General features: G+C 43.9%; 1 protein-coding gene across 24 annotated transcripts in view; it reads right to left on the bottom strand.

Moving 5' to 3' along the window:
• CAST (calpastatin) overlaps positions 1 to 22,783 on the bottom strand; it is a 685,784-nt gene that overhangs the window by 247,533 nt on the left and 415,468 nt on the right. For all 24 annotated transcript variants that reach the window (XM_078675414.1, XM_078675406.1, XM_078675407.1 and 21 more), the window contains 2 exons: positions 4,260 to 4,340; positions 4,116 to 4,166 (listed from right to left, as the gene is read on the bottom strand). In XM_078675414.1, coding sequence (XP_078531540.1) covers positions 4,116 to 4,166; positions 4,260 to 4,340 — 132 coding nt within the window. The remainder of the gene's footprint in view (positions 1 to 4,115; positions 4,167 to 4,259; positions 4,341 to 22,783) is intronic.

Below are 22,783 nucleotides of genomic sequence, written 5' to 3'. Positions count from 1 at the left end.
ATTCTGCTTTTTTGTGTGCATGAATGTTCACACAATAGTACTTGGTGAAAGTGTGATTATTGTACTTTATTGCAGCTCTACAGATGCCTGCAATTGTGATGTTTGTAAGAAAAGTTCAGCAGTTCCCTCTTTACGAGTGGCATGTACTTTGGGCACCGCTTGCAGTTTAAATTTGGCATGGCCATAACAGACTTAACTATCCATCTAGCAATGCCTCACTTGAAAATAGTTTTCCTTAAGTAAGTCTTCCCAAAATCTACAAACAGTTGCCTAGTTTTCCTAAAAGTTTTGCTGTTATCAATGTAACACAAAAGTGCTTTTTGGAAATCTAAATGATGTCAAACACTTTATGCCACTCATTGATGTTAGGGGAAAGATTGGTAGGTCAGTCGTTTAATTAACATGGAATGCAGAGACGACCAAAGGCAGAACAAAGGGCTAGTTCTGAGGACGACCTGAATAAATGGCTCTTCCCCTGCTAGTTCTTGCAGTTCACCAACTCTCTTAAGAGAGTTCATTGAAAGAAGGAATGCCACCTTCCACGAAATAAAATGTAAACAGTAAGAGTGTAATGGCTCAAAAGGTAGACCCATGAGAACAGTAAGAACAATGAAGAGGTCTCACAAAATGACTGGTAGTGCTTTAGGAGGAAATAATCTATAAGGGCCCTCCATAAATGCTCTAACCAATGGCATTTTGAATATTGATTGGTGTTGCCTATTTTTTCCATCTAAGTGAAGTCTTACAATAGTACACAGCAACAGTGATCTGTATAAGAGCAATGTGTACCATATAACGTCTTGCAACAACATTCCCATGGACTGCTTTTGAAGAATAGTGCAGTATTGAACAATCCTTTTCTATTTGGAGGGCTCGATATGGCTCCAGGGTCTCCTTTAGAATTAGCATACATCATTTAGGAACTGGGAAGTACCAAACCCCTAACACCTCAGGTGCCAATTTGCAAGGTTCAAAGTCCTGGGATAGTAATGCTGTAGCTGACCTTGATGTATGTTGTGTGGATGTACGATAATTTCTAAGAGCACTGAGTACCGTGGTTGCCTTGCCCGTAGGTGCCGTAAGTATGTGCATCATGGGTGTCTGCCTCATTTTCCTCACCATATACAGAATTCTAACTAGTTGAGTAATTGCATATGGAAAAGTTCCTGACCAACTCACACACAGTGCCCTGTCTGTGGATCGTGGGTGTGGGTATCTGGAGATGAAGCATTGGCATTTTGAGTTTTTGCACATTGCAAACCGATATCCTTTGGAGTGCCTCAGTGGTGAAAGTATATTGTACTTGTGGACTGATTTTCCATTTCTGTGTTTGTTGTTGTATACTGCTTAATACATCTGCAAAGATGCTTTTCTCTCCAGGGTGGTGTTCGACCTGGAGAAGGACTTGATGGTGAATTACCCAATGTCAGATTTTACGCACCAGCCTTGAGAGCTGTGGAGAGTGTGTGCCTCTTTGGTTTAAGATACAATACATTGTGGCCATGCTGTTTGTTCGAATGAGTACTGTTTTATTGCAATTTAGATCGTAAAATGCCCATAGCTCCAAACTGTACTGTTTTTTGCTCCAGGATACTGATGTACAAGTTTTGCTGCTGAAGACACCGCTTGCCCCGTACAAATGTAGTCCCCACCCCATACGAGATGTGTCTGTTGTCATGGTCTCTGGCTGGGGGTTGAGAAACGCCCTGTCCAGTAACAAGCTCTTGTTGCTCCACCATTGCAGCTTGTGCTCAACCCTTGACTCCACCAACTCTAGATCTTCACACTGCCCGTAATCTTGTGAGGATTGTTGTGCAAGACATTCCTGAAGTGGGCACAAATGCAAACAAGCATTTGGGACTAATGCAATACACAATGCCATCACTCCTAACGGGCTTTTGATTCCCCTCTCTGATAGAGGATGTAACGTCTAGTAAAGAGGAAGCTGCCTTTCAAATGTGATCACTCTCTTTGTTACAGTAGGACGTGTCTATTGCTGTATTGAGTATTGCTCCCAAGAAGGGTTGTGCTTGTTGAAGGAAGAACTGCAAAATTGTTTGTCAAAACATCACCATGACGAAAAGAATTAAACTGTTTCATCAGAAAACATCATTCTTTTGAATTAATCCATTTATTTTTAGTAGTTAGTCAAACAATTAAAAATGTTCTTATTTATCAAAAACGTGACATATTAAATCCACAGGAGAGAGAGGGGCAAACAGGGGAGAAAAAAGTTTTTGTGTTTTCTAAAATTGACACATTCTTACACTCATTCATGTGATTTCGCATTCATACTCATATATACAATTTCACAATGTCAAAAATGTGGTGTTTAAGGAAGAAACGAAAAGAGGGGGGTTAGGAAAAGTGTTTGCAAAACAACAACTTTAAATCTACAACCTAATATCAAAAAAGGAGGGCAGAACATTTAGAATTCAATTTGTAATTTCCCACATATACGGTGATTTTCACAGTGGCAGTCATTCTTTATAGCTGCTGTTAGCTTATATTGCTGAAAAGGTTCGGTTGTCCGCTGGTCTAGGCTTGCTGGACGCCTCAACTCTCTCTTTAATCTCTCTTTAATCCTGCGTGGTCCCGGACTTTCGTCACTTTAAATGTGCAGTCTGGGAGATACGGGACATGGAGCTGTCTCCCAGACTGCACATTTAAAGTGACGAAAGTCCGGGACCATATGTGTATATGTGGGAATTAGCTAAGAACCATCAGAGGTCCTGAAGAGAGTTCCTCACACTGGGAACTCGAAACGCGTCGACCAGTTTTGTGTTAGGCCAATCGCTGAATATTGAGAATAAATCATTTTGAAATGATGTTTTCTCGTTTTTGATGGCCTAGTGTCAAAATTACAAATTGAATTCTAAATGTTCTGCCCTCCTTTTTTGATATTAGGTTGTAGATTTAAAGTTGTTGTTTTGCAAACACTTTTCCTAACCCCCCTCTTTTCGTTTCTTCCTTAAACACCACATTTTTGACGTTGTGAAATTGTATATACGAGTATGAATGCGAAATCACATGAATGAGTGTAAGAATGTGTCAATTTTAGAAAACACAAAAACTTTTTTCTCCCCTGTTTGCCCCTCTCTCTCCTGTGGATTTAATATGTCACGTTTTTGATAAATAAGAAAAATGTTAATTTTTTGACTAACTACTAAAAATAAATGGATTAATTCAAAAGAATGATGTTTTCTGATGAAACAGTTTAATTCTTTTCGTCATGGTGATGTTTTGACAAACAATTTTGCAGTACTGGCGCATTGTGGTTGTTTCTTATATTTAAGGCTTGGCCTTACTGCAGATAAGCCAAACCCTTAATTCGGTTTTCGCTGTTGAAGGAAGAGGCGAGACATTTTGGAGGTTTTAGGGTTCACTGTAAACCCTAAAGCCAAAGATTGTTGAGTGTGAGCAAGGCATTGTTGTCGGCAGTTGCAGTTTACGAGCCAGGCGGCCACATATGGAAAGTCGTGAATTGAGTTATGACAAAGTTGTGCTGCAGCCACACAAAACATTTTGCAATAACCTGTAATGTTTGCCATTGATCTCAGACCTGAGATTTTGGTGGTATGCAGCGTGGGTGGGTATGTGGAAATAGGGACTCTTGCAGAGATGCACTTTTGAAGTGATCTATGATGATGTACAGGTTGAGTAGCCGTGGAGGGTGAGAAAGTTTAATAAGTAAGTGCCTTGGACCTGTTGAGATGCTTTAACTTGATTGATTGCTGCCTTTAGAAGCATACAATGCTTACACGTCCAAGTGAATCAGCCTTCGGTGTGTCTGACTGATGTGATGGCTGCATGGTAGAATATGTGGCATGGTATGGAACACTTAACAGTAACCTTGGGTGATGATGGATCATACCAACTTTGTCGGAAATCAGTTATCCCGCTCTGGTGCCCACAGCCTTTTTCCCACTGCATCATTTATTTTACTGTGTGGGGAAGTACCTTAGAAGGATAGGTAGAAGAAATGAAGCGAGGGTGTTTGCAAGCCAACCAGTGTCTGGATAGTGCACTAAACATAGCAGTGACATCTAATTTACAGTTTTACATTGGCTTGACTGCAATGTCAGAAAAAAAGTTCACATTCACAGCAATCTTACCTTCACAGTATCAGCCTTCGGCGGGGGTACAACTTTACCACCATCTTTACCCTAGAACATTAATATAAGGTCAGTTACTTACAATTTGATTACAGTAAGCAAATAGTCTTTGACAGGCATAGTCTTGGTACGCTGGTTACTTACATCCAAAAGATGTCTGTATTTTGGTGGAATTGAGCCTTCCCGCTTGCCCAGTTCTTCTATGTGCGTGGCAGTATTTGCCTCCTAAGGAACAACATTTTTAGAGGTTTTTTAAAAGGTTTTATAGAAATGTACATTTGGCATTTTTTCAAGGCAATGATTAAACTGGAACTTCTAATGATATTCGACATTAATTACGGATCAGCAATTATGTGCGTATTTCTTACTCTGAAAGGGCCACTTTAAAACAATTTGGCTGAAAAATATACTCCATACTGTTCAATGTGCAGTGTCACAGCACAGGCTGCCATCAATCATCTAGAAGCATGCATTCCAATATAATTTGTGTAATAGATGTCCTGAAACATAGGGATATGGTTTATTTAGACCAAGAGTGTACTTTACGTGCGCCAGTTAACAGTCATCATACTTCAATGTCACTGAGTCAACATCATTAGCTGGAATTTAAATGCAGGTTTGAGGAAATTAGGTTTGTATCATGTGCCAAAATCCCTAGCCAGACGTTTCCCCAGCAACCAAAGGATCAATGCTATTTGTATATATTTCACACATTCATATTGGAACATCTACAGGGCTCCTCATTGGAGTATTAGAGTAGGTATTCTTTCCTAATCCATTAGGACACATATCAGCATCTGTCTCAAATGAATGTATTAATTGAGCTTAGCTGGGTATTAAAATGGCAATTGATTTGAAAAACATTTTTCCTCCTAGTTAGAGTGGTGTTATTTTATCTAACAGACTAAGATATTTTCAATACATTAATTAAAAAGAAGGTTGTTGTAGTGTCTTGCAATTTGGTTGTGTTTGTGAATGGTATTTTGTCTTTGGATGATTTATCTCTTATAATGTCGACAACGGATTCTGTGTGCGCATGTCTTTCGCAATCATGCATGGGTTTTAGCAATTTAAACCAGTGGATCTGGAGTACATGCAATTATAGAAGAAATATATTACTCCACTTGGTTATTGATCTTTTGGTAGCAAATGGTTCAATCAATGTTACCTTTACAGGTAACATATGCTATTGATGTACTTACTCATGTCTTATTTCCTTTGTTTTATACACTCTACTGAAAAAGTAAAGTAAATGCAGTATCTTAGGAGATGTCTATTTATTTATATCGCTTCTGTAAGCATGTGCGAAACATTCGGATGGATATAACCCCCAAGGCCTGGAATTCCTAGTGTCAAATATGATTTCAAATCACATCAAAGAGGTGTTCCTTTTGTCTTCTCTTGATGATCTTTGAGCTAAGAATATTAAAGTCTGTGGGAGTGGCAAGTACGCAACATTGGTGATGTTGCTTCCCTAATTATTCTAAATAGATCAGCATTATTTGACACTGATGACAATCCGATCCTTTTAGATGTTTGGAGAAGGTTGTTTTGCACTAGCATGGTTTCAGTCATTTATTTTCAGCTGCCCTTAAAACAAATATTTGTAATGCAATAGGTCTCGCATTCCTGAAAATTTGAGCCATTTGCACTGCAAATATTAATGCAAAGCCAATAGCTCAAACTTTCAGTAATGCGAGAGCTATTGCATTGGGAATGCTTTTTTTGTTTTTTAGGTATGGGGAAGGTAAGTGATTTTCCCAGAATCACAGGACGTCAAGAATCCCTGCCGAGACTCGAAGCCGGTTTCCCAGCTTTGAGGTCGACCGCTCTAACCGTTAGGCCACATCCTCTCCTACAACTTCAAAGATATTCCAAGACAACCCTTTAGCTTCATGTTCAAAACTGGTTAGATGCTTACCAACATATAGGCGATCTGTGACGCACCAACTGAATTCAATCTTGAAGCAGCCAGCAACTAAAAGGGGATGTCACAGGTTTTAGATTCAGATCACATTCCACTGCCCTAGCGAAACCTTCAATGGCTTAAAAATTACATATTTGTGAAGAGACTCTGGACAAGATTTCTCTTCATCCCCAAATACTAAATCTAGGTACTGTTGGTTTCTTAAAGAGAATGTTTTTTAGGAATTGGTTGAAGCATTTGTTGATAAGAAATCTATAATCAAACGTCAATCATCTGTTAATTTTATAAATCTAAAACAAGGTGGACTAAACTAAGGAAGTGCAATAAAGTTGCTTCCTCCTGTGAGTTTTGTGAGTGAAACAAAGGCTCAAGCATGTAGATGACAATGGATTTATTGTTTCTGCTGTACCTTTCATCCCCTTTGGTTTTGCTTTGTCCGCCCTAAGTTGGCAGGGTATGCCCAGACGTGGGTCCCTTGCTCACTTTGCTACTTGATTCAAGCTAGCATGGCTGATGACGGATGATTAGCCAGAAACCGGTCCCAGGATGCTTGTTTCTGGTCCAGGGAAGACATGGCTTGGCGGTTCGGGCTGGGCTGTTCCCATGAGGCACAGGGTCAGACTGATTTGCATATGGCCATGTCTGAACTGGGGTGGCGGAGTGAGCTAACGAATGATGATGGATTAAACCCAGATCAGTTGACTGGGGGTGAGTGCTTGCAATGTTCAACACTCCGTCCATCATCCCCTTTGGTTTTGCTTTGTTCGCCCTAAGTTGGCAGGGTAAGCCCAGACGTGGGTCTCTTGCTCACTTTGCCACTGGATTCATACTAGCCTGGCTGATGACAGCCGATTAGCCAGAAACCGGTCCTAGGATGCTTGTTTCCGGTCCAGGGAAGACATGGCTTGGCAGTTAGGGCTGGACTGTTCCCATGAGGCACAGGGTCAGACTGATTTGCATATGGCCATGTCTGAACTGGGGTGGCGGAGTGAGCTAAAGAATGATGATGGATTAAACCCAGATCAGTTGACTGGGGGCGAGTGCTTGCAATGTTCAACACTACGTCCATCATCCCCTTTGGTTGTTCCTTTCATTATAGCACTTGCTAAGAGCAAATGGATAAGGAAGGCTTTTTGGTATTTTAACCCCTTGGCCGCGGCGGTAATTCCGCCGCGGCGCTAGGGGGCAGGGGGGGCCGCGCAGCGCCGCCATGCTCGTGACGGAACCACTGCGTCACGAGCCGCGGGGGCGCTGTGCTTGTTTCGGAATGGTTCCGTCACGGCCCCGCCCGCTCAATAGAACACTCCGTGCAGGCGCGAAATCAGCGCCGAGCAGGTTCGGCGGCCGGGCCGTGACGGAACCATTCCGTCACCAGCACAGCCCCACCGTGGCTCGTGACGGAATGGTTCCGTCACGAGCACGCAAGGGGTTAAATGAAATTACTTTAAGCAGAAAACAAATGGTAGTGATTTTTCTAAATTTCTATTATTGCAATTGATTTAACTTAAAAGAAATCTGGATTCTGATTTTGAATTTGATATTCACATTTAATATATACACAACCCAGTAGAACCCTGTTTTCATAAATACAGTGCAGTAATCAATATGTTTTGCGCACAGACGTCAACAGAAGAACAGAGATCTTATTACATAAAAATGCAGTTTGCCCTTTTTGTTCCTCTGGGTGGAGGAGGCTGGAGGAGTCAGACAAGAGAGGAACTGCTAAACTGTTCACAGTCCATGGTCAAACAGTTGTGCAAGAGGTCGGGACATATTCTTCCTCCTGTTGGTTAATGTCGGCATGGCATTCTATCTTCTGACATACAGACATGCCTGCACTTAATGGAACGCGGTGTCTGTCTCTAAGGAGGAGGCAGGTATCCCTTGGATCACACCCACATTATAGCAGGCTTTGACAATTACAAGTGCCAGATTTATTTAGCAATATTTTGCATGGGGCATCTGTAAGATTAGCACCAAATCCATTCTAAAGTCATTTATTTTGTTTTTTTCTGTTTTTATTGGTTCGTGTAGTTTTATAAAACATTTTTGAAGTTGGCAACACAGTCCCCAAAATTATTAACTCAGTTGATCAGATATCTAACTTCACAGACTGCAGTCCCTGTTCTAGTGCAATTTTAAAAGTAATACAATATTTGAAGTGGTTAATATACCACTGAAAAAGCAGGTGTGCAACACATAGGTTACATGTTTCAGCTCCTTTTGTTTGATATACCCCTTCATCCAGCTGAGGTCATTGAGACGAGCAACCTTTCTTTTAGTAATAGCATGATAAGACTAGCATTAAAAATGTATAGATGACAACCACCAGGTAGGTCATCAGTATAAAGGCTGGGTAATCTCCATCCAGGCACACAAGGGGTGTTTGCGCATGAACCAGCACCACAAATTGTGAACAATGATTGCGTAGTATTGCAAATTACATATGCAGGAGAAAACCACATATGCCTTCATTTTGCACGTCAGAATGCTTTAAAATACGAAAAAATGGCATGTTATTATCCATCCTTTCTGAGGTTTGGAACTCAAAATTGGGAGGTAATAGTGCACCAGAGAAAAAAAATAACCGTGTAGCCAGTAATACCATCTGGTAATACAGCAGGTATAAGATTAGCCACTATTGTGGTTTTAGCCATTTACCAGAGAGCAACAGGTGAGATTTTGATCAGTCCCTCTGGAGAATTAGTATAGGGTTCACTAAGGTTAGGTAAGAAAAATTCAAGGAAGAATAATTCCAGAGTAGAAATTCGTGAGAAGGGCAGAAGAATAGGAAAAAAGAGAAGAGAACGTCAGAGAACAGGAAGCACGTGATGGCTACTATGTGGCCTTAGCACAATGTGACTGAAGTTAATGGGGAATAACTGCCATGATTTCCTGGAGCTCAAAAAGAGAAATCATTAAACATAAACAGGTACAGCACGAGCTGATGTACAAGCAAAAACAGCGCACAGCTGTAAGGAAATGGTGAGTAGAATTGTACGTTGATGGAGAATAGGTTGATACAGCACTCCATTCGCGTGTTCTGTTTGCGAGGAGAGTGCTCTCAGTCATGTTCACTGAAGAAAAAATCCTTAATGAGTAATTTAGTAATGAACGTGCACTGCGGTGGCTGTATTGGTGATAGAAGCTTCATTGCTGTTGCTTCATTGATTTAGTTTTGTACCTCACTTAGGCAGACAAGTGTTGGATGCAAAGAACGGACCGACTTGGACAAAACACAAGAGGAAGTAACTAGGTAGTGACCACCATCTAGTGGTGAAGAATAATACACACTTACACGCAAAGGATTTTTTTTTAACGCTGTTGTAGTTAGTGGCAGCACGGTCTACTTTACGCCAATATGCGTAGTTGAGGTGTATCGTCTGAAAAGGACCGTTCCACTACAATTTTAAGTAATCCTCTCGTACAACATTAATCTTCGGAATCTAGAAAAGTGGACAGCTTTGTATTGACACAGTGGAGACAAACTCTATGGTGAATGGTTAGAAAGTGTGTGGGTTTGTATTAATTTACATAAGGGCACTCGGGCATTTTGTTGAATACCGATGCAAGTCTCTGTTTAATTGTTGTGGATATTCGGGCATTCCATCGGATATTGGAGTAAAAAGAATGTTTTTGTTGGTTTGCCCATATCATACTAAAGTTGAAGTGAGCGTTACCCACCATTATGCAGAACGTTACTGCACCCCCATTTTTTTCTGTCTTTTCCAGATAAACCTGTGTTACAATTGCAAAAATGGAATGTATGGAAGGGTGTGTGGGTAATATTTGAGCGCAGAAATAAAAACAGCATTACTATTACACGGTTTGGGGTCAGCAGGTGCTCTATCTTTCATTTGTCATAGGAGGATGTCAAAGAAGGAAGCCTCAAGCTTAAATGAATTTGAAGTTTGTATTAAAAAGCTTGATATTCACTATCTTCCATAGGAGAGCACAATTTTAGAAAGATATAACTCTGGGAAGAGGATGCAAAGAGAAGGTGAAACTATTTAAACGTAAATAACAGATTTACGGAAAATTGCACCCTCTTGTAAATTTGGTAACATTGTGGAGTTGGGAATAAGAGACCAATTAATGCTCGAAAGAAATATTTTTATGTTTTAGAGGAAGCAAAAAAGATATAGCATTCTATCAAGTGTGTAGATGTAATAAAAAACAATAACAAGAGGGCAGAGAAGGTGCATAAGGTGAAAACGAGTCATATAGAAAATAAAGATTAACTGTAAACCAGAGAAAAAAATCTAAAACAGAAAAGAAATTTGAATTTGAAGGAAGTGTTTTCGTTGTGGGGAAAAGGGGCAATTAGGAAACAAAACAAAAAAACTGCCCTGCCTGGAAAAGTGTATGTAAGTCTTGTGGAAGAAAGGCATTTTTCAGAATTCCTGAAAGAATAAGCCTGTGTCATGTGAAGTATGCGAAGTGTATGTAGTGAGGAATGAAACTGTTACTGATTCTGATTTAGAATGTGGTCAGATAGTATTATAAATTGACAGATGAAAGAATAGTCGCATAAATAAAATAGTGGTAGAAGGAAGGGTAACACAAATGTTCTTGAGCTCAGGAGCAAAAATAACACTGATTTCTAGGATTTAAAAAAAAAACACTTAAAGAAGAAGATCAAACCTTTCAAGCCTGTCATTAGATCATGAGCTTATGGGAACGAGCCCATCGAATTAGAGGGCTACTTTCAATGATTGAATGAAGGAGAGATATGTGAGGGGTAAGATGTGTGAGTCTTCTGAGGGAGATAGTATTTTGAGTTCATCATCACCATAAAATCTTTATTCCGTTGACCACAGCAACATAAAAGAGCACAATAAATATGAACATCTTGATAAAACACACATCTACGATACAGAATAAAAAAGTCCTATAAACAAAAAATCAGATTAAAAGACATCATATACAGTGAAATGGTAATCAGTCAGGTCAAGAATGTCTGGACATCCAGGTATCTCATAAAAAACTGACCATTGCAAAGAAAACATGATCATTAGGAAGCAAGAACAAGTACAGGAGAGCTGTATACAATGTAACATTTTTAATAAAGGAACTAAAAACTGCTAATCACAAAACATAACAAAATGCAGGGTGTCTTGCAGGGATCAATTGTTGCAGCTTCAGGATGGCCTACATCCTGATGGACCCAACTACAGGAAAAAGACAGGAGATTATATAATTGGCCAAATCAAAACCTGTCTAATAAAAATCAAACTTGTCTGTTGGTAACCTGGGCTAGATACTGCTCCATATCCTGGACTGTATGGAATATGTCCATTCTCCCTATGGAGGCAAAAGCTGCCTTCACATAGCCTAACCAAGGAATACCATGTGTGGCAGCAAGAGACAAACAATCTGCCAGCATCAGTCTATTGAGCTGTAGATTTATTCCATGTCCAGATTTTTATCCAGCAAAGTAGAGGACTGAGAGTGACTGAATCAGCTATACAACAGCAGCCAAGCTCTAAATGGACTGAAAAAGCTGGAGTGCATTGTGGATTCTGAACCAGTTACCTTAAAAATAGTTTTTCTGAGGTCTGGATTATGTCCATCTTTGCATGCCCCCAGATCGCGCTGCTATACCGAGTCTGAGACACATGTTTAGCTTGGCACATCTTAAGTAGGACATAAGGAGACCCGGAGCACAACCTACTAGCAAACCGGGCCACGACCCCAGTGGTTTTAACAAGATCAGTATGCTTTCCCTCAATTAGGGGCTTTCACTTATTTTTGTCATCAAAAAGTACTCCTAGATAGGGAAAAGATAAAACTTTGCCTAGCACGTGAGAACCCACTTTAAAGGTCTTAGAACTAGTGGATCGTGGGCCAATGTCCTTACATGGGATTTGGGAAAATTCACCATCAGATCCAAAATGCCCAAAGCATTTTGAGTTACTTTCATCAAAATGTCTCATGTTGGATCTGAATAGTGAGGCTCCCAGAATTTCAAAGAATTTAAACCACAGTCTACAAACAGCTGAGCAAGGCCGTAGTACGGAAGAAGTTATACAACTGATTCACAAAGAATTCCCTGTTGTGTGGGATGAGAAAGTGGGATACTTAAAGGGTTACATTCACTGTATTTGTCTAGTCAAGGGTGCCGGTCTGAAACAGTGTGTGGCATCCTATTTGGGATATGGCAGTGAATGCAGTCTGAACTTCAAAGAGTAGAAAATGAAGGGATTATAGACGTGGAGGGCACAGAGTGGTTGGCTCCAGTGGCTACGGCAAGGAGGGCCTTTGGTACGCTGAGGTTGTGTGAAGATCTGAGGGAATTAAATAAGTATGTATTGGTGGACCAGTTTCTCATTCCCAACATTTCTGAATTGGTGACGTTGTTGAGTGGGCCAGAATATTTTTAACAATTGATCTCACTTTGGCCTATCATAAAATTAAGCTTTAGGAGGAATCTGAACATCTTACAGCGTTCGTTGCCCCATTCGGTTCTTTTAGGCTTTCTAGAATGCCATTTGGGTTGTTCTCAGTGACATCTGTTTTTCAAAGGGCTATGGAAAAAGTACTGAAAGGAGTTGCTGGGTGTTAAAATGAGATATTGGTTTTTGATGAGCAGAAGCATGATGAGAGAATAAGGGAAGCTCATAAGAGGTGAAGTGTACAATGAAGGATAAAATGTGCAATTTCAGAGAAATCTCAATTGTATATTTGGGTCATGAAATTACTAGCAGAGGTAGAACGCCTAAAGGGGAGTTAGTAAAGACCTTATGACAATTAGTTTACCGTCAACTAAAGAAGAGGTAATGAGTTTTCTGGGTACGGCAGACTACTACAATAAATCTGTGAGAGAGCTGGCGGAAAAATTCGAAAAGTGAGAAATCTATTAAAAAAAAAAGGTTGGATGAAGAGTGAGAGGAGACACTCACTAGCATAAAAGTACTACTAGTTTTAGCTCCTAATTTACAGAGCTTTGATTCACAGATTAAATCCACCCCCAAACTGGTGCTGGTCTTAAAGGGATGGGAGAGATTCAGGTACAGGTGAATAATGAGAAATGACGAGAAAACCATAGTGTTCACATTTCGCAGTTTGACAGGACCAGAAACCCTTTATTCGGTTGTCAATGAAGAGACATTGTCTATTTGTTGGGTAGTGAGAAAACGTAAAAAACGTTTTGTGTAGAAGTAAGTTTTGCATTAAAACAGATCTCAAACCACTCGGAGATTTTCAATACAAAAAGCAATGGACACGGTTTCAATATGGATAACTAAATGGGTTAGATCTCTTCAAGAACTCAAATTTCAGTTAGTAGATACCTGGTGTTAATAATCATGTAGCTGATTCTTTTTCACGTTTGGTACCAAAGGTGACTAATGATTCTGAAGAAGCTAGTGTTGAGTAAGGAGTAGTTTCTGTCCTGTAACTCCAGTTCTGTAGTAGGGGTATCTCTGTTATAGTCATAATCTAGTGAATAGTCCCGCCCATGTGCGTGGACCCCGGAGCAATCAAAAATAATCTCTTACAGTGTCAAAAAATGCAGAAATGCATAGACACTTAAGAGAAAATTTTAAAGACAGATAATGCAGCCTAAAAAGGCTACACTGTCCAGTACTTCAACTAGAAATTCCATCATAAAATCCACAAAACAGCAAAAGCCTGTACAGATTTCCATTGCTTTAATAGCAAAACTCCCTCAGGAATGATAGAGAGAAGAACCTGGACAGACAAGCCCCATAGGCTGCCATTATGTGGCTCAAAACAGGATACTGTGCCTTTAAGAGAATCTTCCAGAACCTTCTCCCAGTATCCCAGAATGCATAGCAGGTCCAACTTACTTTCAGTTCTTTTTGAAGGTGTAACACGCCAGACCTGTAGCATTCCTTAAAGGAATATGTCTCTCTCTCTCCACCGGGGAGGCGGGAGGGCGCTTATGACTATAACAGAGATACCCCTACTACAGAACTGGAGTTACAGGACAGAAACTACTCCTTCTGTAGTAGGGGATCTCTGTGTATAGTCATAATCTAATGAATAGAATGGCAAGCCCATCCCCACACCAAAGCGGCGGTGGAGAAAAGAGAAGCAACACCACTATAGTGCGAACAGATTTCGCAGCGAAGCCTGTCCAACCTGAGCATCTGCCCTAGCATCAGTGTCCAGGCAGTAATGCTTAGCAAAGGTATGAACCGACTTCCAAGTGGCCGCCTTGCAGATCTCTGCAATCGGAACATTACGGAGCAATGCTGTCGTGGCAGCCTTGCCCCTGGTGGAATGAGCCTTAGGCTTACCTCCTAAGGTCTTATTAGCTTTTTGGTAACACAACTGTACGCAGGACACAATCCACCTAGAGATAGATTGCTTAGAGGTCGCAAGACCCGTCCTGACTGATCCATAATTGATGAACAATTGGTCTGACCTACGAATATCTCTGGTGTTATCCAGATAGAATTTCAGCACCCTCCTAACATCCAGGGAATGCAAAGACCTTTCCGCTGGAGATGAAGGATTCTGAAAAAACGTAGGTAAAGTGATAGTCTGGTTGATATGAAAATCAGAAACAACCTTGGGAAGGAACTTAGGGTGAGTACGCATTACAACCTTAGCAGCATGAAATACAGTATAAGGTTCTTGGCAACACAACGCCTGAATTTCACTCACGAGGAACGCCGCCTTCCAGGACAGGTGCTGCAACGAAGCCTTATGAATGGGTTCAAAAGGCTCCTTCATCAACCTGGACAGCACCACATTCAAGTCCCATGAAGGCGAAGAAAGCCTGACAGGAGGGAATACTTTCTTCAAGCCTTCCAAAAAGTCTTTGATCACAGGGATCTGGAAGAAGGAAGTCTGTGAAGGGCATTTCCTGTAGGCAGTCAAAGCAGCCAGATGAACCTTAATGGAATGGACATTAAGGCCAGACTGCGCCAGATGTAGCAGATATGGAAGGATGACATCCTCCTTGCATGTCGTAGGGTCATAGTTCTTAGACTTGCACCAGATGCAAAACCTCTTCCACTTGTAAGCATAAGAAGTCCTAGTGGAAGGTCGCTTAGCCTCCTTCAGTATGTCCATACAATCCTCTGGGAGATTCAGATGGCCATATTGCACTATTTCAGGAGCCATGCCGCCAAACTCAAGGACGAGAGGTTGGGGTGCAACATCCGCCCCCCGAACTTCGTGAGAAGGTCCGGCCTGCACCGCAGCTTCATGTGAGGAAGGAGAGACCGGTGAAGCAGGTCCGTGAACCACCACTGTCTGGGCCATTCCGGGGCAATCAGAATCATCTTCGCCCTGGATTGGGACAGCTTGATGAGAACCGCCGGGATCAGGGGAATGGGTGGAAAAGCGTACAGAAAGCTGTTCGACCAGTTGATCCATAACGCGTTCCCCAGCGTCCCTGGCTGGTAGTACCTGGAGGCGAAGTCTCGGCATTTGCTGTTTTCGACGGTGGCGAACAGATCTACGTCTGGAGTTCCCCACCTTGCGAAGACTTCTCCTAGTACTTCGTCGTTTATGACCCATTCGTGGTTTTCCTGAATCAGTCTGCTCAGCTCGTCTGCCTGAACATTCTGCACACCTGGCAGATGAGCGGCCGTTATCGAGAGACCTCGAGCCAGAAGCCAATGCCAGATCGCCTGCGCCTCCTGAGACAGAGTGCGCGATCTCGAGCCCCCCTGCTTGTTGAGGTAATACATCGTGGTCGTATTGTCCGTCTGTACAAGCAGAGAGTTGGTCCGGAAGGACGGTCGAAAGGCCTTCAGTGCCAAGTGAACAGCCCTGAGTTCCAGGAAATTGATGTGGTACGTGGACTCCGAAGGGGACCACGTCCCTTGAATCTGCAGGTCTCCGGAGTGCGCTCCCCATCCCAGGAGAGAAGCATCCGTCACGATCGTCTGTGTGGGAATGTCCTTGTGGAAGGGAACCCCTCTGAGGAGATTTTCCGCTGAACACCACCACTTCAGAGACTGAAGAGCATGTAGAGACAGTCGTATCCTGTCGTCCCAAGATCCTCTCCTCTGGTCCCACTGATCTTCCAAGCACTCCTGCAGCGGTCTCATGTGCAGCCGCGCATGTGGCGTCAGGAAGATGCAAGAGGCCATCGATCCCAGCAGAGAAGACACCGTCCTCACTGTCGTGGATGGAGTGGACATGAGAGCCTGAGCCTTCCGAAGGAGTGATAAACGTCGCTCTTCCGAAGGAGACACGCTTGCCGACAGCGTATTGATGGAGGCTCCCAAGTACTGGATGCACTGGACCGGAGTTGGAACAGACTTGGACATGTTGATGTGCAACCCCAGCTTGTTCAAGAGAATACACGTCTTCGGGAAGTGTGCTTGAGCTTCCGAGAAGGGAGGAGGCCTTGATCAACCAATCGTCCAGGTATGGGTAGACAAACACCTTGTTCTTCCTCAGGTGTGCCTCTACCACTGCCATGCACTTCGAGAATGTCCTGGGCGCAGACTTCAGCCCGAACGGAAGTACCGTGTACTGATAGTGATTGGTGCCGACTTGAAATCGCAGGAACTTCCTGTGTTTGTGTGCAATGGGCACATGGAAGTACGCATCCTGTAGGTCTATGGCGCAAAGCCAGTCTCCCCGTTGCAGCTGAGGATAAATCTGATGCAACGACAGCATGCAAAACTTTTCTCTGCAAATCCATTTGTTTGCCTGTCGCAAGTCCAGAATGGGCCTGAACTCGTTCCTGTCCTTCTTGCGAACCAGAAAGAACCGAGAGTACAGACCTCTTCCTCTTTGAGACAGAGGCACATCCTCTATCGCCCTTTTCCTTAACAGGATGTCGGCCTCCGCCTGAAGCTCGCGCAGTTGATACTGTGAGCTGACCGGAGGAATCGATGGAGGAGGGCTGGTGAAACGAAGACTGTATCCATTGCAAACAATATTCAGCACCCACTTGTCCTGAGTAATTTTTCTCCAAAATTGAACGCTTCCCCCCACCGGAGCGGGTAACGGATGAAGGGGAAGTAACCGCTCAGGGTTGAGACCCAGCCGGGCCCTTGTTCACGGTAGAGGACTGCTGTGCACCTCTACCCCTCTGACGTTTTTGGAAGGGTCTTCTGTACTGCTGCTGTTGTTGCTGCTGCTGATGTTGCCCAGAAGACTGACCCCTTCCTCGACCCTGCGACCCGAACCGCCGTTGGAAGGGGTGGTAGGGTTTCTTTTCTTTGGGCTTCTCCAAGCCCACCGCCGTCAGGGTTTCAGCCTCGGCCTTCATCCTGGCCATTTCGTCATCTGCGTGTTTCCCGAAGAGTGTCTCCGGAAAACGGCAGATTTGCCACTCGTTGTTGCGCTTCAGGCTTAAGCGACGTCAACCGGAGCCAAGCATGGCGTCTCTGATTGATACCGTGGCAGTATCCATACGCGGCCAGCAGGGAGATATCCGCCGCGGCGCTGATGGCATGGTTAGAAACCAGCATCCCTTCCTGGACGATCTCCATGAAGTCCTCTCTCCGGTCGCGCGGAACGAGGTCCGCAAACTGTTCCATGGAGTCCCACAGTGCATGGTCGTATCGTCCCAACAACGCCGAGTCACTGGAGGCCTTCATCGTTGTGGAGGACGTCCCACACGCCTTCCGTCCAGCAGAGTCAATCCAGCGGCTCTCCTTATCCGGAGGCACAGTGGAGGCAGGAGAGGTGGCATGAAGCTTCCGAGCCGCCGTCACAATCACCGAATCCGGTGCCGGGTCCTTTCGCAAGAAAGCCGGGTCCGACTCTGGAGCCCTGTATTTCTTGACGAGCCTGGAAGGCGCAGCTTTCACCACCGCCGGCGTAAGGAAGAGCTGTTCAGCCGGCTCAAGTAGTCCAGGCACCAAAGGCAGTAGGGGGCGAGACAGGTGTTTCTTAAGCAATGTCTCAAAGATCACAGAAGTTGAAGGCGTAGGGGCCGTAACCTTGATCCCCAACTTCGCCGCCCCGCGCAGGAGAACCTCCTGGAACGTGCCAATGTCATCTATCGGGGACACCCTTGTCTCCGGTGAATCTGACAACGTAGGTGAGTAGGAACGGGTCCCAGAGGCAGAACGGGACCTGGACCTATGCCTCCTATGGCGATGCCTGGATCTCGAGGAGGATCCGTGTCCACTCCTAGACCTGTCCCTTCTCCCTGAGCGTGACCTCGATCTCTTGGGTCTGGGATGCTCCGCCGGCCTCCCCGGGTCGGACGCCTTGGGCTTAGGAGGAACCTTCGACTTAGGAGTCTTCTTCGGAGGTGTCGGGAGCCTGGGCATCGACACCGATCTCGGTGGAACCGGGGGAGGAGGAGCAGCCGGCACCGGGGCCTGCGGAGCCGGTAGAGGAGGCAATGGAGGAGGGTTCGAAGCCCTCGGAGGCGGGCCCCTAGGCAAAGGAGGCAGAGAAGGCGGTGCAGCAGGCTTCTTCGGGGTATACACCTCGGAGTACGCCGTTCCAGGTGAGCCACCATCCTGTCCTGACTGTGGGGAGCCCCCCACAGTCCTGGGCCTGTCCTTACGACCTCCTGACGTCGAAGATCGGTGCCCAGACGTCGACCGTGGTTCCTTCGACGGCGAGCGGCCCTTCGGCATCGACTGTTTCACACTCCTCGGCGTCGACCGGCTTCTATGCCTCGACGTCGACCCCGACCAGATGGACGAACCTCTAAATCTCGACGACGGGCGATGACGCCTCGACGGCGACCTCGACCTTCTCGACGACGACCTCTTCGAGCGCCTCGACGTCGACCGCTTCGATCGCCTCGACGTCGACCTCTTCGATCGCCTCGACGTCGACCTCTTCGATCGCCTCGACGTCGACTTCTTCGGCGCCGGAGACCTCTTCCGTCTCGACGGCGACCTCGACGACGAGGATCCCCTCGACGACGACGATGTCCTTGCCTTTGACGGCGAACGGCGGTGTCGCCTCGACGGCGAGCGCCGACGCCGGGCCCTCCGATGCTGTCCACTCGACGCCGACGACGAGGAAATCGACACCGGGTTCGACGGCGGCCTGTAAACGTCCCTCGACGTCGACGGGCGACGTTTTCTCAACCCAGAGCTCTGGGGAGACCGGGAACTGGCCGTGGACCCTCCTCTCGACGTCGTGGTCATAGCAATTGATCCAGACGGAGACCTTGGACGTTTGCTGGACTTCCTGCCCCTGGGGAGCCCCCCAGAGGCCTCAGCATGGGCAGAAGAAGCCCCTCCAGACCCACCTTGAGCCTTCAGTCTTCTTTCTTCAAGTCCCTGAAGTCTGATCTTCCTCCTGTCCTTCAGGGTCCTGCCAGAGAAGCCTCTACAGATCACACACTCCTCTGGGATGTGGGAAGAGGGAAGGCAGAGGATACACACCTCATGGGGGTCTGACTTGGCCTTCTTCCTGGAGCACTCTGGGCATTTGTCAAATAATGCAGGCATTATGGACAACAAAAGAGTGCAGAAACCCAAGAAGAAAGTCACCAAAGTACTTTAAAAGTACACAAAATCGAAATTAGTGAAAAAACACCAACAAAACCCTTGAAAAGGGAGAGCTCAATGCTCCAGGGTCCTGCTTGCAGGAGCAGGAAAAAAGAACTCACTAGATTAGGACTATACACAGAGATCCCCTACTACAGAAGGAGTAGTTTCTGTCCTGTAACTCCAGTTCTGTAGTAGGGGTATCTCTGTTATAGTCATAAGCGCCCTCCCTCCTCCCCGGTGGAGAGAGAGAGACATATTCCTTTAAGGAATGCTACAGGTCTGGCGTGTTACGCCTTCAAAAAGAACTGAAAGTAAGTTGGACCTGCTATGCATTCTGGGATACTGGGAGAAGGTTCTGGAAGATTCTCTTAAAGGCACAGTATCCTGTTTTGAGCCACATAATGGCAGCCTATGGGGCTTGTCTGTCCAGGTTCTTCTCTCTATCATTCCTGAGGGAGTTTTGCTATTAAAGCAATGGAAATCTGTACAGGCTTTTGCTGTTTTGTGGATTTTATGGTGGAATTTCTAGTTGAAGTACTGGACAGTGTAGCCTTTTTAGGCTGCATTATCTGTCTTTAAAATTTTCTCTTAAGTGTCTATGCATTTCTGCATTTTTTGACACTGTAAGAGATTATTTTTGATTGCTCCGGGGTCCACGCACATGGGCGGGACTATTCACTAGATTATGACTATACACAGAGATCCCCTACTACAGAAGTAGCTGACACAAAAGTATAAGACTGAAGAGAGCATCATTTTGAAGGCTGAGTGGAGAAAAGGGATAGAGGAAGATAACGTTCTGCAAGAGGTCTAATCTTGTGTCAATAAAGTTTGAAGAACAAGGATGAATTCCCTGTTGTGTGGGATGAGAAAGTGGGATGGGATACTTAAAGGGTTACATTCACTGCATTTGTCTAGTCAAGGGTGCCGGTCTGAAACAGTGTGTGGCATCCTATTTGGGATATGGCAGTGAATGCAGTCCGAACTTCAAAGAGTAGAAAATGAAGGGATTATAGACGTGGAGGGCACAGAGTGGTTGGCTCCAGTGGTTACGGCAAGAAAGGCCTTTGGTACGCTGAGGTTGTGTGAAGATCTGAGGGAATTAAATAAGTATGTATTGGTGGACCAGTTTCTCATTCCCAACATTTCTGAATTGGTGACGTTGTTGAGTGGGCCAGAATATTTTTAACAATTGATCTCACTTTGGCCTATCATAAAATTAAGCTTTAGGAGAAATCTGAACATCTTACAGCGTTCGTTGCCCCATTCGGTTCTTTTAGGCTTTCTAGAATGCCATTTGGGTTGTTCTCATTGACATCTGTTTTTCAAAGGGCTATGGAAAAAGTACTGAAAGGAGTTGCTGGGTGTTAAAATGATATATTGGTTTTTGATGAGCAGAAGCATGATGAGAGAATGAGGGAAGCTCATAAGAGGTGAAGTGTACAATGAAGGATAAAATGTGCAATTTCAGAGAAATCTCAATTGTATATTTGGGTCATGAAATTACTAGCAGAGGTAGAACGCCTAAAGGGGAGTTAGTAAAGACCTTATGACAATTAGTTCACCGTCAACTAAAGAAGAGGTAATGAGTTTTCTGGGTACGGCAGACTACTACAATAAATCTGTGAGAGAGTTGGCGGAAAAATTCGAAAAGTGAGAAATCTATTAAAAAAAAGGTTGGATGAAGAGTGAGAGGAGACACTCACTAGCAGAAAAGTACTACTAGTTTCAGCTCCTAATTTACAGAGCTTTGATTCACAGATTAAATCCACCCCCAAACTGGTGCTGGTCTTAAAGGGATGGGAGAGATTCAGGTACAGGTGAATAATGAGAAATGACGAGAAAACCATAGTGTTCACGTTTCGCAGTTTGACAGGACCAGAAACCCTTTATTCGGTTGTCAATGAAGAGACATTGTCTATTTGTTGGGTAGTGAGAAAACGTAAAAAACGTTTTGTGTAGAAGTAAGTTTTGCATTAAAACAGATCTCAAACCACTCGGAGATTTTCAATAAAAAAAGCAATGGACACGGTTTCAATATGGATAACTAAATGGGTTAGATCTCTTCAAGAACTCAAATTTCAGTTAGTAGATACCTGGTGTTAATAATCATGTAGCTGATTCTTTTTCACGTTTGGTACCAAAGGTGACTAATGATTCTGAAGAAGCTAGTGTTGAGTAAGTAGCTGACACAAAAGTATAAGACTGAAGAGAGCATCATTTTGAAGGCTGAGTGGAGAAAAGGGGTAGAGGAAGATAACGTTCTGCAAGAGGTCTAATCTTGTGTCAATAAAGTTTGAAGAACAAGGATGATTACAGTGAGGAATGCAGAAATGTTTGGATTGTGAATGATTAATTCGTTGAAAAATTGGTCTGTGACGGAGGTACCAGATTGATTCCACCCATATCCCTCAGAAAAGGGTTTATTTAATTTAGCACACGAGAGATACCAGGATATCTCAAAGACTAAGGAGAGATTAAAATGATGTTATTGGTGTTTGGGCATGGCTCTGTGTGGAAATAGTTGCCAAAGACCATATGCAGAGTTCTTTTGGCGATATGGTCTTGAAATCTAGAGTTCAACCCGTGGTGATGCGAGTGATTGATGACTCCATGGAGTGATAGTGACACTGCATTGGATATTTTGGGTCTTGGCTCTTGGATCGGGTTTGCCATATACATACTGGTGGAATGTGAGTGAGAAGAGAAGCTCTAGAATGGAATGTCAGGGAGTTTAGGGGTGGAGGAGAGAGACTATTCAGTTAGCTAAGAAAAATGGGAAAGGCTGGAAAGAGGAAAGAGATAGAAGGGCTAAGTTATATAGGTTAACTCCACATTCTGTCAATAAGAGAACACCTCTTGAACAGTTTAGAGGAAGGAAGGCTAAATCCCTTGTTTTGCAATTGTGGGTGAATGAGAAGTGTGCAAGTGTGAATAGAACAGACGGAGTGGAGGAAGAGAGAAATATATAAAGGAAGTGAAAGGAAGGCATGGTTTGAGGTTCATAAGGCTGTTAAGGGAACGGTGGTGGAGGTTGGTGGTTTGGTTCAGATCAAGAGACCCTCAACCAGTAAATAGGAGTGCAGGTTTTTCAGAAGTAAACAAATCGGTTTACAGTCAAACTGTTAAAAAATGCAATAAAGACAGGACTCACAGATATGGAATCTGAGCAGAATTCTTATGTTCAAAGCAGGGTGAGGATTGTGGCGAGTATGTGAGAGGGGAAAAGAATGCTGAGAAAGAGAATAAGAGCGAAGAACTAAATGACAGGGACCACATAGGAAGAGGCCAACAGAGACGTAGGAGAATGATAAAAAAACCCTAAATATTTTGATGTT

Source organism: Lissotriton helveticus, chromosome 2_1 (assembly GCF_964261635.1).
Source record: "Lissotriton helveticus chromosome 2_1, aLisHel1.1, whole genome shotgun sequence".
Taxonomy (NCBI): domain Eukaryota; kingdom Metazoa; phylum Chordata; class Amphibia; order Caudata; family Salamandridae; genus Lissotriton; species Lissotriton helveticus.
Note: the sequence above shows the minus strand (reverse complement) of the source record. Positions and strands in the feature narration are given on the sequence as shown.